The sequence below is a fragment of the Clarias gariepinus genome, chromosome 11 (genome assembly GCF_024256425.1).
Source record: "Clarias gariepinus isolate MV-2021 ecotype Netherlands chromosome 11, CGAR_prim_01v2, whole genome shotgun sequence".
NCBI lineage: Eukaryota > Metazoa > Chordata > Actinopteri > Siluriformes > Clariidae > Clarias > Clarias gariepinus.
In genome coordinates, this window is record NC_071110.1 from 21263712 (window position 1) to 21277908 (window position 14197).

The window sequence follows — 14197 nt, forward strand, 5'->3', positions numbered from 1 at the left end:
ATCTATGTAATTAAGCACAGACTACGTAACAAAAACCCTCTGTAACGTCAACCATATATTTCCTGAAGAGGCATTTTAAAGCTCAACTGTGGGAGGTCCGGTTGTTATCATCTTGGCAGGAGCTGACTCTGCCTAATCCCTGATTAATCCATAAATGGGCAAATGAGCAGAATGGTTAAAAAAAAGTCTATTTATCTTAGTTACCACAAGCTAAAAGCTGAGCTTAAAACACCAAGAAGGATATCAATGTATATGCTAACATTAGTTTGCATTTGATTGAACTGTGGCAAACTGTCCATCCATACCATACACATCATGCTGTATCAACTTCTACATTTCTTGTGGTAAATTAAACGATTATAATTCCGGTTAGCTGGTTAGCTAAAATAATGCATAGCAGGCAGCTAGTGGATTGACCTGCAAAGAAGCTATCATTGAAATTAGTCACAACACATTATTACGTATAATTTTATAAAATAAATATATATGTATTATGCACTAATATAAAAAAGTGAGAAAAAGACAAAAAGCAGGAATGTTCAACACAAAAATGTTGCATAATAGTCCACATATTGTCATATTGTACCAACTACTAACCTTTTAGCGTGATATACTGTACATATAAACACTGGTTGAGCTACAGACTTCTCTTTAATACACTTAGATACATGTGTGTGTTGTGTATGCATTGTGGTTTGAAAACGATATGAAGATTTCTTCTGAGACAGGGACTATAGTTGAGTCCGTGCCACCTGCTGGCAGAATTAAGTGATTGATCTAACGCAGAAGAAAAGCACACATCATAAATCTCTCCTGATAAATGTTTATTTATTGTTTGACTAGAAGTTAGATATTTACAGGATATTGGCATATCGTAAATGCCGTCGGTACAAAAGTAAGCAATTACAGCAGAAAACAAAACCCCAATAAATACTTTTTCATTTCTCTTCACATCAGTCTTTCTTTTCCACAAGCTGGGGTTCAGTGAGCTTCTGCATGGCCAGTTCCTTCACCAGGCTCTCAACACGGCTCTTGTAAAGTGGCTCTGGATCCTGCGTGACAAAGAAGATAGGCAGGTTAGGCAAAGATTATGGTATGCTCCTGGATGCCTCAGATTTCTGACTAACTGGTCATGATCTGAACAAATTGCATAAAACATTATTCTCAGACCAAACAACTGCATAAAGCTGTCCAATTCAATGGTCATGAATGCTATGAACCTCTACGCCTAAGTGAGCTCAAAGTTCATAATGCTATAAAGCAAGATTTTATTTTACATAACAGTCAGTATAACACAGTTTGCCAGCTCGGTTACTTGGTATCTGGTTTCCTGTTTTTCTTGTGCGTGGTTAGTATCAGGGTTGGGCTGTGTGAAAATAGTAATAGTTTAGGCTACATGTTAAGAATGCAAACATATAGTATCGGTATCAGTGTGCAGTCCAGAAAACATCTTAATCAGCTGATATACCGACATTGTAAAGAAACCCTCTTAAACTTTAGTCAGACCACTTCAAAATAATTTAAATAAAACACAAACCATGTTTGGTTCTGAACTTATCTTCCCCAAGCTTGTGCATATCTTCCCCTTTTTTGCTCTGCAGGCCAGCAGCAACTGGCATATGATTCACACACTACATCATGACAGATTTTGGGGCTTTTGGGTTGTAAATGTACAAATATTCATTCATTCATTTATTCACTTATCTTCTATACCGCTTTTTGTGTGTGTGTGGGGGGGGGCAGGGTCGTGGCGACTTGGAGTACGAGGCTAGGTACTCCTTCTTCTGTGTGAATCTATTGCAGGGCACTATGTGCAATTTGGTAATACCCATTAGCCTAATCTACACGCCTTTGGACAGTGGGAGGAAACTGGAGTTCCTGGAGGAAATCCACCAAGCACGGTGAAAACATGAACTCCATTACAGACAGTATTTCCTAAAAATTTAATTCATGAAATAGTAATAAAATGATTACTAAAATTTTTTCTAGTAACAACAAAGGTATTGATATACAATGAAACCTCGGATTGCGAGTAACGTGGTTTGCAAGTGTTCTGCAAGATGAGCAAAGATTTTTAATAAATTTTTACTTGAAAAACGAACAAGTCTTGGTTTATTAATACTGAATATTAAGTATCACAGTCGAGCATCACGTGATCAACGTGAGCCAATGTTTTTTCTCGCTCTTGAGCTGTGGAATTGTGGGTAATCGTCTCCCCTGCTCTGTCTTAGTGCGTGGATCTTACTGGTATAATCAACATCCTGGCACGTATGCGTGTGTGTACAGTCGTGGCCAAAAGATTCGAGAATTACTGAAATATTGGAAATTGGAAAAGTTGCTGCTTAAGTTTTTATAATAGCAATTTGCATATACTCCAGAATGTTATGAAGAGTGATCAGATGAATTGCATAGTCCTTCTTTGCCATGAAAATGAACTTAATCCCAAAAAAACCTTTTCACTGCATTTCACTGCTGTCATTAAAGGACCTGCTGAGATCATTTCAGTAATCGTCTTGTTAACTCAGGTGAGAATGTTGAGCACAAGGCTGAAAATCATTATGTCAGGCTGATTGGGTTAGAATGGCAGATTTGACATGTTAAAAGGAGGATGATGCTTGAAATCATTGTTCTTCCATTGTTAACCATGGTGACCTGCAAAGAAACGCGTGCACCCATCATTGCGTTGCATAAAAATGGCTTCACAGGCAAGGATATTGTGGCTACTAAGATTGCATCTAAATCAACAATTTATAGGATCATCAAAAACTTCAAGGAAAGAGGTTCAATTCTTGTTAAGAAGGCTTCAGGGCGTCCAAGAAAGTCCAGCAAGCGCCAGGATCGTCTCCTAAAGAGGATTCAGCTGCGGGATCGGAGTGCCACCAGCGCAGAGTTTGCTCAGGAATGGCAGCAGGCAGGTGTGAGCGCATCTGCACGCACAGTGAGGCGAAGACTTTTGGAAGATGGCCTGGTGTCAAAAAGGGCAGCAAAGAAGCCACTTTTCTCCAAAAAAAACATCAGGGACAGATTGATCTTCTGCAGAAAGTATGGTGAATGGACTGCTGAGGACTGGGGCAAAGTCATATTCTCCGATGAAGCCCTTTTACGATTGTTTGGGGCATCTGGGAAAAGGGTTGTCCAGGGAAGAAAAGGTGAGCACTACCATCAGTCCTGTGTCATGCCAACAGTAAAGCATCCTGAGACCATTCATGTGTGGGGTTGCTTCTCATCCAAGGGAGTGGGCTTACTCACAATTTTGCCCCAAAACACAGCCATGAATAAAGAATGGTACCAAAACACCCTCCAGCAGCAACTTCTTTCAACAATCCAACAACAGTTTGGTGAAGAACAATGCATTTTCCAGCACGATGGAGCACCGTGCCATAAGGCAAAAGTGATAACTAAGTGGCTCGGGGACCAAAACGTTAAAATTTTAGGTCCATGGCCTGGAAACTCCCCAGATCTTAATCCCATTGAGAACTTGTGGTCAATCCTCAAATTCTCAAAACTTTTGGCCATGACTGGTGCGCGTGTAAATTGAAAGTCTCATTAGGTTAAAGATTAATTTTCTCCCTCTCTGTTTTAGCCTGTCGTTATCTCTTGCCTTTACAAAGCCTTTTTTTCTGCTAAGATACACCAACAAGTGTTTTCTTTATAGACACACAGGTGTTTAGTCCCAAACCTGTTGTTCTCACAGTTCTCGTTAAATTGTATATGTAAACTAATATATGTAGTGGCCACTGCACAACTACACCTGGTGGTCATCATATCACTCTGTCACAAGTCACTTTAAAAATCACTTTTTAAGCATATTATGCACTGCACTAGACACTTTAAATACGTAGATTGCACAAACGGACATTACCATTCTTTCATTATTATTTATTCTAACACCATTCCACACAAAAATTACATAAATATATACCTACCCGTTCAGTTGCTCTTATTGTTTTATATTTCTTCATACATTCTTCAAAATATTTTCTATATTGTGTATTTTTGTCGAACATTTATTTATTTTTTTAACTTTAGTTTTTATATTAGATTTTATTCTTTCCTAGTTTTATTTACCCTATATTTTAATTTTCATATTTATTTCCTATTACTATTCATAGTCTTCTATTTTAGGTCACGAGCAGTTGTCTAAGCATTTCACTGCATATCGTACATTCTAACTTTCACTATGAAGTGAACATTTCTACTGTCTATTTTTACAATGAAACTTTACCAAGTGTTCAATTAAACACCATTGCAGTCATTCATGATTTTGTGGACTGTAAAAGACACTTAAAGATATTTTACAGAGGTGTATATGCTGTAGACTCTGGCTTGAATTTGAAAAAAGATTGTTTTTATTCACAATCTCGTCACCTTGTGCTCAAGTAGTCTCTGTTTCTCGACTGCCTCTTCCAGACTCAGGCCGACCCACTCCGCCTCCTCAGCAGGAATCTCAAACTGCTGTTTCGCCACCACGATGCAAGCCAACAGACACAATGACACACACAAAAATATCAGCGATCCACATCCAACAGAAGTGATATACTTACTTACTACTCTTTTTTTTGTGCACCTTGTATTTGTTGTAGACCTTCTCTCTGCGAGCCAGATCATCTGGGTAGAGCTCAGTGTCTTTGCGCGCTAAGCGCAGGAGCATAGCGCGTTTCAGGTCCATGCCAAACTTGGAGCACAGGTCCTGCTTTGGTGTCTGATAGAAAAATTAATTCTGAAGTTAAGTGTGACATGACATATCTTTTTTTTCTGACCTGTCCTGAGCGACTATATTGTTAAAAGTTTTAAAGTATAACAAACTACTAAAATCATCTAAAATGAGCACTGAAATGCTGTGAAGCCCATCTGGACGATTTTTTTTAAATATCATGTCTCATACAAGGCGATAATTTATTTTTTTCTGCTGAGCTTCGGCACCAGTCCAGTAGGTGGCGGTATAGCACCAACTGCTCATGCAGTTTGCATTTTCTGGTGGTATATTTGTAAAAAATTCTTTATTTTAGGAAATTTAACATTAAAAAGTTTATATAAATAGTTAAAAGTGCAACTGGACTCAATCAAAAATTAACTGAATTGTATAAGGGGGTATCAAAAAGTTTCAAGATTCGCATGCCACAGACCCCGTCGCTTTTGCCGTACGTCCTCCCTCAGACGCCTTAAATCCTGGTAGTAAAATTCACTATTGGAGATGAATTATTAAAGCACAATGCCGCAAATGTCAAAAAGGATGTTTAGCATGCACCTGCCACGCCTTTTTCAGTCGGGGAGATAATTGGCTCTTTCACTGTAAAGACAGTTGCTTCATCTCAGGGTCGTACCCATAAACCCAAGATCGTCAATGTTAATGATCCTCAACATGAAGAAATAGTCATCCATGGCACGGTGACGGAGTTTTTAGCAGACTTCAATGCAATGTTCCTTCTGCTCCTAGGTCAGCAGCTGTTCAAATCCCATGTGAATGGACTGCCTGGACTATTCCGTATGACACACCGACAATGACAGCAGTGTTGGGGATTGTTCATTGATGATCATCATGCACAAGTTGCCAAATGGTTTCGACATTATCGGTGGCTAAGCTCGTTAAAAATCTTCTGATCTCTCATCGTTTTCCAGCGTCGTTTTCTTCTGACTTGAAGTGCACATGCACCTAAAACCACTTCAAATTACGCACTGCAGCATCACCGTAAAACATCCTGAATTATGTCAAATCTATCTATGGTAGATTTGCTCAGTTTCATGCAGAATTTTACGTTCGCTCTTTGGTTCTAACTTACTCCCATTTGACGTGGTAACGCACATGGTCAGAATAGCACCAGTCGCACAACTCCTGATGTACACAGGGTGATGTCTTTTGGCACAATGATTAATGAAGGTGGGTGCTCCCTGTGACTGTGCATACAGTGTTAGATCTGTTGGCGTGTTAAAATTAGTCTTAAATCTTTATGATAAGTCAAACAGTAATCAGTTGTTACCTTCAAAATGTAGAAATCAAAGCCGTAGGCGGTGTCGATAAGATCCAGCGTCCGAGCTGTGACTGTAATGTTAAACTTTTGGTCGAGGATTTCACTGTACAGCTCCCTCTTGAAGAGCTGAGGTTTCCATGTCTTCTGCACTCGTGCGGAAAGCTGCAGAAGCATTTTAGACACAGGAACTGAACAATTTAGAATGTAGCTTAATACTTAACAAAACTCTAGTGCTGTTTTACTCTACATTAGTCTCACAAAACTGTGGTGGGTAAAGGACACAATTCCTATAGTTGAGTGAAAGTAGAGATATCTCTGGTAACATATTACTTAAGTAAATTTCCTCCATTTACATTTCTTCTTGAGTAAAATTACAAAAGAACTTATCCTTCAAAATTTACTTAGGTATCAAAAGTACATGGTTTTCATTAGCTCACTGTAGCCTTTAAGTCATAGCAAAAGAGTCTCTCTCTCAACTCTGAGCGTGCTGTTTGTGCCACTGTCTGTAAACAGCTCTCCTTTAAAACACCTGCTACATGACCCAGTATTTTACGGAGGGAAGGCAAATCACACAATTAAGTATAATAGTTAACAGGCTTCAAATACCACTTTAAATATTAGACACCACTGTGGTTATGTAACACAATGCCATGCAGAAATATAACAAAGCAGGAAATAAGAATATTTATATGTAGTATTAAAAAACTCTTTAATAAATTGGTGACCAGAGAATATCCTCATGCTACTGTAAAAAGGATATCAGATGCTCAACATGCTCTTAAAATCTAACCCTAACCTTATGTTTATCATAACTCAATTTTATCCAGCAGCTCACCTTGTCATTATTGGCGTATCTGAAGCCAGATATCCAGCCCTCTCCACCCCACAGGCCATCCTGTGACGCCGGTGGGTAATAAACAGGAATGGGTACATCCTGAACCCGCTCTTTGTGGCCTGTTTTCGGGTTCGCTCTGTATTTCACCCCCAGAGGTCTCCAATGCACAGGAGTCGGGGGCGATGTGTCCTGGAGGGTTTTGAGGTAATGCTGAGGCAGACGGGCGTAGATTCCTTTCTTTAACTTTAAGGCTTCCCACAGGCGAGGTGGGTATTTGTGTAAAGGCATCTCGCTTTAAGAGGAGAAATATAACAGGTTTAGGGAAAGTGGACACTTTTACAATGTCTACCGCAAAGTGTTATATCTTTTTATATGTTTTATACTGGATATTTTTTAACCAATAGACATTGTCACAGGGCAGCTTTACAGAAATATGGATTCCTAAGTCGCAAACCAGGGAAAACAAGGAAACGCTACATCACAATGAACATGACAATTAATAAGCTTAGCAACTTATTTGGGTAAAAAAAAAAAAAAAAAAAAATTAAATCAGAATGTGAAATTCTGACTAATGATATCCGTATAATAATCACAAACCTGTAATATCAGAGACTCACTTCTATTGTCTTTGGGTTAGCTTTTTATCATTATCAGTAAATAAAATGCTGCTCTTCTACTTTGTCTTTTTCTTCTTAAAAGATCACTCAGGATGGTTTATGGTGGCGTAACTGTGGAGTTGCTTTACTTCTCAGTGAGCCCTCAGGTCTGTGCTTCCTTCTGGCTCTCCCTTTTAATTATGTTGTCAGTTTAACAGACAGAGTCCCTGCTTGTACTCTGCACAGAATCTACATACATTCACATTATACACTATACCTGACTGTTATCTCACTTTCTCTCTTTGTCTCTCTGTCTAGCTACTCCTGAGTGATTGAGTATTCTGTGAAGCTGCCTGTAAATGATCATTGGTAAAAACTGAACAGCCAGTTTCATATACACATGCATATAAAAACCTATTTAAATCTCAGAGATGAACCCAAGCCATCTAGATCCACTCTGTATCCTGCATAAGACAGACACCGAGTGTAAACATTTGGTGCTGGTGTCTGAGCAGCTATCAAGCTAATAAGCAATAGATTTGCAGTGATCAATAATTTATTTGGTCGCATTTTAAACAACAGCAATTACGCTTTGTAAGAAGCATACCTGAGGAAAAGCAGGTTTTGTATCAGCTTTTCAGATCTATTCTCTAAGCATCCCCGGCTGGTTGGAGCACACACGCATGTCTGTCAAGGGCAACTATGATCACTTCCGGTGACGTAAAACAAAACAGGCATTTTGATTGGTTGTGCGAAAGGTACACATCCGGGTAAAGTGGCTTCACTATAAGAATATACTTCAATATTTTTGATACACATATAACTGAATCGTACAGACTAACTAGAAAATATGTTCACATTCTTTCATGAATATCCGTTTGAACCCTCCTAAAACGAAAAAAAAACGCATTACACTCACATACGCAATCCGTGATCTCCAACGAAGTATTTATTAAATTCTTATTAAAAAACGTTGATTCAACTTCTTCGCCCGAAAGGTGGAATTGAACCACTCTGCCGCTAAGCAGCTACAGGTTTGAAGCCTGCACCCCGGACCACCGAGGTTCATCCGGGCATTTAAGAGTGTTAATAACACAAGAATATATACTACAAATACCTAATGAGCGTTGCGTTAAGGGTAGGTAACTAAAATGTATAACGTATATGCACTCTAGACATATTAATATAACAAAAATTATAAAATGTGGAAAAACAGGCACAGTAAATTAGTATAAAATTATAAATAAGTATTTTAAAAACGCATCGCAGTGCATGCTGGTTCAGGAATGCAAATTAGTCAACAATCATTGGCTCACTATCTTGTGGCAGAGTACATGGGGACTTTTTTAATCACAACATTATTTACCACCAATTCCATTTTTCAACACATATGCCTCTTTCCAAAACAAATGGAAAATGCCTTAAACTTTAAAGGCACAATAAATGTCAAATTATTAATCAAACCCGACTAAGGGTTGTTCTGTCAGGAACACACTTGTTAGTCAGTGGTTCTCCATCCCTGGCAATGAAGGACCCCATGTCCTGCACATTTAGGGTTTTCCTGCTTTATCATTTTATTTTAAAAAGTTACAAGAAATGAGCAAGGATCTAAGAAACCACTGAATGATGTGTTTTATGTTTGTTTGGTCAGTGGAGGTGTTGTTCACAGCATATAACAGTGGACAGCTTCATCAACTTTTATGTCAAACTGTGAGACCTTTTGGGCATAAAAACTACTCAGGTGAAGTTAAGCTCAAAGGTATCAAGCAAGTGTAAGATAGAAAATGGAACCTGACAAATGTGTGATCTGTAAGATGAAAGGAAAATGGGAGGAGCTGTTCTGCTCACAGGAGTCTACCTGTTATTCCACGAGGAACACTAGCAGATGATCTCTGCTTGTCCTGAAATGTCCAGCTTTTGAAAATACGTCAAGACAAAAACCGTGTCGACCAACATGAGAGTGTGCGTTCTCTGTGGTACTACCTTATAATCAAAATACACATGATGGGAATCGGAGGGAACCTATTAAATTGGGTTAAAGACTGTTTTGGATGGAGAACGCCACAGGCGTTCCTTAAAGAATATTGAACAGTAGGCAACATCATCATAGCCTGTGTGCAGATCCTGATGCCTGCATGCTCCCCTTACCTGCGAATGGAGTGTGTGGTGTCGTTGTAGATGAACTGCAGTTTGATCAAGGGTTTTAGTAGCTATGAGCTCGGCCAAATTCAAATTCAAATTTTATTTGTCACATACACAGTACGATATGCAGTGAAATGCTTAGACAACTGCTCGTGACCTAAGAATAAAAGAATAGGAATAGGAATAGGAAATAAATATGAAAATTAAAATAAAGGGTAAGTTTAAATAGGGAAGAATAAAATAAAAATATACAAATAAAAGTTAAGAATAAAATAACTGCACACAAAAATACACAATATAGAAAATATATGGAGAATATATGTAAAAATGTAAAACAATAAGAGCAGCCGAATAAATGGTAATTAAAGAATAGTAATGTCCATGGTTGTGCAATCCACATATTAAAAGTGACTTATGCAGTGCAAATATGCTTCTTCTTCTTTCTTCTTTGTCTTTCGGCTGTTCCCTTTTAGGGGTCGCCACAGCGAATCATTTGCCTCCATCTAACCCTATCCTATGCATCCTCTTCTCTCACACCAACTAACTTCCTGTCCTCTCTCACTGCATCCATAAATCTCCTCTTTGGTCTTCCTCTAGACCTCCTGCCTGGCAGTTCCAACCTCAGCATCCTTCTACCGATATATTCACAATCTCTCCTCTGAACATGTCCAAACCACCTCAATCTGGCCTCTCTGACTTTATCTCCAAAACATCTAACGTGGGTTGTCCCTCTGATAAACTTATTCTTGATCCTATCCATCCTTGTCACTCCCAAAGAAAACCTCAACATCTTCAGCTCTGCTACCTCCAACTCTGCCTCCTGTCTTTTCTTCAGCGCCACTGTCTCTAAGTCATAGAGCATTGCTGGTCTCACCACTGTCCTGTACACCTTTCCTTTCATTCTCGCTGATACTCTTTTATCGCACAACACACCTGACACTTTTCTCCACCCATTCCAACCTGCCTGTACCCGCCTCTTCACCTCCTTTGAACACTCTCCGTTGCTCTGGACCGTTGACCCTAAGTACTTAAAATCCTGCACCTTCTTTACCTCTGCTCCCTGTAGCCTCACCGATCCTCCTGGGTTCCTCTCATTTACACACATGTATTCAGTCTTGCTGCGGCTAACCTTCATTCCTCTGCTTTCCAGAGCATACCTCCATCTCTCCAAATTTTCCTCCACCTGTTCCCTGCTCTCGCTACAGAGCACAATGTCATCTGCAAACATCATAGTCCATGGAGACTCCTGTCTTACCTCATCTGTCATCCTGTCCATCACCAGAGCAAACAAAAAGGGGCTTAGAGCCGATCCTTGATGCAGACCCACCTTCACCTTGAACTCTTCTGTCACACCTACAGCACATCTTACCACTGTAAGATACCACAGTACCACAGTGCAAATATGCTTAAAGTGATTTATTTAAAGTGACTTGTAATAGAGTGATTTGATGTGATTTGATGACCACGAAATGTAGTTGTGCAGTGGCCAATAGTGTAAACAAATGTCCAGAATGTCCAGTGTGTGTGTAAAAACCATATGTGTGGGTCAGTACTGTGTGGAGGTGTGATTGTGATTGAGAGACGGTATTGCCTGCATGAAGAATCTCCTCCTCAGTCTCTCTGTGTTGGCCTTCAGGGAGTGGAATCGCTTTCCTGACCTCAACAGAGAGAACAGTCCATTTTGGGGATGGCTGAGGTCCTTCACGATCTTTCTGGCCTTGGTCCAGCACCGCCTGCTGTAGATTGAGTGCAGGTCAGGGAGCTCTGTAGAGCTCGTCTGTCCTGCATGGTGCTGTTCCCGAACCAGGTTGAGATGTTTCCGTCAGGATGCTCTCTATGGTGCATGAGTAAAAGTTCCTGAGAACCTTGGAGGGCAGTTGGAAGTCTCTCAAGCGTCTGAGGTGCTAAAGACGCTGTCGGGCCTTTTTCACCACGGTATTGATGTGACAGGACCATGACAGGTCCTGCGTGATGTAAACACCGAGGTGTTTGAAGCTGTCCACTCTCTCCACTGGGCTTTTGTTGATGACAGGGTCTGGTAGTTCCTCTCCCGCTTGGTGCTGAAGTCCACTACCAACTCCTTTGTCTTACTGACGTTTAGAAGGAGGTTGTTCCTCTGCACCAGTTATCCAGATTCCTAATCTCCTTCAGGTAGACCGTCTCGTTGTTATCAGAGATCAGGCCCACCACGACAGTGTCGTCAGCAAACCTAATGATGGTGGTGGAGCTGGTAGTGGCCACGCAGTCATATGTGTACAAAGAGTACAGCAGGGGGCTCAGAACACAACCCTGGGGTGCTCCAGTGCTGAGAGTGATGGAGGCTGGGACGTGTCCGCCCATCCTTACTGCCTGTGGTCTGCCAGTTAGGAAGTTGGAGATCCACTGACACATAGATGAGCTGAGTCCCAGGTGCTCCAGCTTGGTGGTGAGTGTGGAGGGAATTATGGTATTAAATGCAGAGCTGTAGTCAATGAAGATCATTTTAACATAATTCCCCCTTCTAGTGTCCAGGTGAGTGAGTGATGTGTGGAGGACATGAGAGATGGCATCGTCTGTGGAACGATTTGGACGGTAAGCGAACTGTAGTGGGTCCAGTGTGTCGGGTAGTGAACAAATGATGAAGTCTCTGACCAGGCGTTTAAAGCACTTCATCACTACTGAGGTGAGGGCTACAGGGCGATAGTCATTGAATGAAGCAGGATGAGGTTTCTTCGGGACAGGAACAATGATGGACTCTTTGAAGCATGTGGGGATCACTGACTGAGATGAAGATAGACAGAGCTTGCATACAGTTACATTCTGTGAGGATTGCCTGTGACATGCCTGTGATGGAACTTACCTGTCCAAACACCAGGCATTAGCCAAAGATAGACAGTTGTTTTACTTTAAAACTCATATACAAGTTAGCATAACAGTGATATATGTGAATCAAACTGTAAATGTGTAATCACTGTTAACACAAATTCTTTCAAAAACATTTTTTTTCATGCATCTAGCTTTTTTCCATGCTTTGTTTAAATGTAAAAAATAAATTAATTAATAGTTTAAATGCCATATTGATGGTAGTTAGCCGAGCTAAACAAATAGTACAGTGCATTATTTTTTTCTTATTCTGTACAGAGTCACGGGAAGCCTGAAGCCTTTCCTAGGAGACATAGGGCACAAAGCACAAGGTGTCAACTCATTGCACAGACAGACTCACACTCACACAATACAGGCGATTTGCCTAATCTGCATGTCTTTTGACAGTAAGAGGAGACTGGCATAACCAAAGGAAACTTGCCAAGCCATGTTCTTCCATCCATGGATGTGGAATGGGCTAATTAGTGTTTCCAAATTCCCCACTGTAATGTACTGATGCCCCTTTCAGGTATGTACCCTGCCTTGTTCCACGTCCGCTGGGAAAGGCTCCAGGCTTCCTGTGACCTTGTACATGAATTATATAATAATTGTGAGTTGTTACCAGCTGGATTAATCAGTCACTTGTATTGAATGAAGGCGGCACGGTGGTGTAGTGGTTAGCATTGTCATCTTGAACTTCGAGTTTGATTCCTGGTCAGGTTCGATTCCTGGCCAAGTTCGATTTCCGCCTGTGTGCATAGAGTGTGCATGTTCTTCCCATGTTTGGTAGGTTTCTTCTGGGTACTCCAGTTTTCTCCAACAGCTCAAAGACATGCAGATTAGGCTAACTGGCATTTCCAAAATTGCCTGTAGTGTGTACATGTGTGTATGTGTGTGTGTGCCCTGTGACAGATTGGCAACCTGTCCTGGGTGTACCCTGCCTTGTGCCCTATGTTTCCTAGGATAGGCTCCAGGCCCCCCATGACCCTGAATACCGTATTAAGACGGTGAGTGAGTGTATTAAATGAGTGCAATCTAAATAATGGTCTGCCTATATGTCAGTCTACAAAATAAGCTTAATACATCAGCAGATGAACTGTTAGTGTTTTAAAATAATGGATCTGGATATTGGATCTGTGGAATTTATTTTACATTTAAAACGTTTGAGAACACCTGGTCTAGATACTAAAGAATACCATAAACTTTTTTTTCATAAACAAAATGCTTGCTCAGCAATTGCTGTGTTTTAAGTCATTTATTGTGTTAATCATAAACTTGAGTTGCAAATAAAATTGGGCAATTTAATATCAATATTGTAAAATGTCAAAGCACACTTGTCTGAGGCATTCTCTCAGGCATCATGACATCCTTATAAGAGAGTATTTTACAAAATATAATTACAAACTGTTTGGAAGCATTAGATTGTAATTTAAACATATATATATATATATATATTAGATATTTCCCAATATTGAATAGAATGATACACAATATTTTAAAGTATATCCTGCTTTGTAATCTGACATAAGCGATATAGTGAAACTTAAGTCTATACTAGGACTCATACCGTCAATTTTTATCTCCTCACCTCTAAATGTAATTCTCTGCTGATCTGAACAGCAGAAAAAATGCTCCTTACCAGCTTCATGATTCTTGATGCATGCTTACATTCAGTGTGAATTTATGCTGAAATAATAATGCAAAAAAACATTTCTTTTGTGGTGAAAAAAGGTAGTGCAAAAAAACTGTCAGCTAGAGTCAAAGCCGTATCAGCCTCCTTTAAAAGACATCTTTATTATGCAAGGAAATAAATT

General features: G+C 39.9%; 1 protein-coding gene and 1 non-coding gene across 5 annotated transcripts; both read right to left on the reverse strand.

Moving 5' to 3' along the window:
- Positions 1 to 552: 552 nt before the first annotated feature.
- Positions 553 to 8446, reverse strand: mrpl28 (mitochondrial ribosomal protein L28). 4 transcript variants are annotated; one of them, XM_053507133.1, is made up of 6 exons: positions 8320 to 8446; positions 6805 to 7096; positions 5979 to 6131; positions 4568 to 4702; positions 4369 to 4452; positions 553 to 1052 (listed from the first exon to the last, which is right to left on the reverse strand). In XM_053507133.1, exons 2-6 carry the CDS (start codon positions 7090 to 7092, stop codon positions 954 to 956), a joined length of 759 nt encoding a protein of 252 aa, XP_053363108.1. In that variant the 5' UTR covers positions 7093 to 7096; positions 8320 to 8446; the 3' UTR covers positions 553 to 953. The 4 variants fall into 4 exon arrangements, with proteins under 4 accessions (XP_053363108.1, XP_053363105.1, XP_053363107.1 ...); XM_053507130.1 differs by having other exon boundaries at positions 563 to 1052; positions 4369 to 4455; positions 8320 to 8444; XM_053507132.1 differs by lacking the exon at positions 8320 to 8446 and adding an exon at positions 8008 to 8027 and having other exon boundaries at positions 563 to 1052; positions 4369 to 4455.
- Positions 8389 to 8475, reverse strand: trnastop-uca (transfer RNA opal suppressor (anticodon UCA)). Its single transcript has one exon. It is a non-coding gene; the product is annotated as a tRNA-Sec (tRNA).
- Between the last annotated feature and the right edge of the window lie 5722 nt (positions 8476 to 14197).

Bases quoted from the DNA above. Each gene is read 5' to 3' on its own strand.
- mrpl28 (XM_053507130.1), bottom strand. From the start codon at position 7,092: ATGCCTTTACACAAATACCCACCTCGCCTGTGGGAAGCCTTAAAGTTA. The intron at 6,132-6,804 runs GTGAGCTGCTGG...ATGCTTCTGCAG, and splicing joins GATACGCCAATAATGACAAG to CTTTCCGCACGAGTGCAGAA. The intron at 4,456-4,567 runs GTGCACAAAAAA...GTGGCGAAACAG, and splicing joins AGGTCTACAACAAATACAAG to CAGTTTGAGATTCCTGCTGA.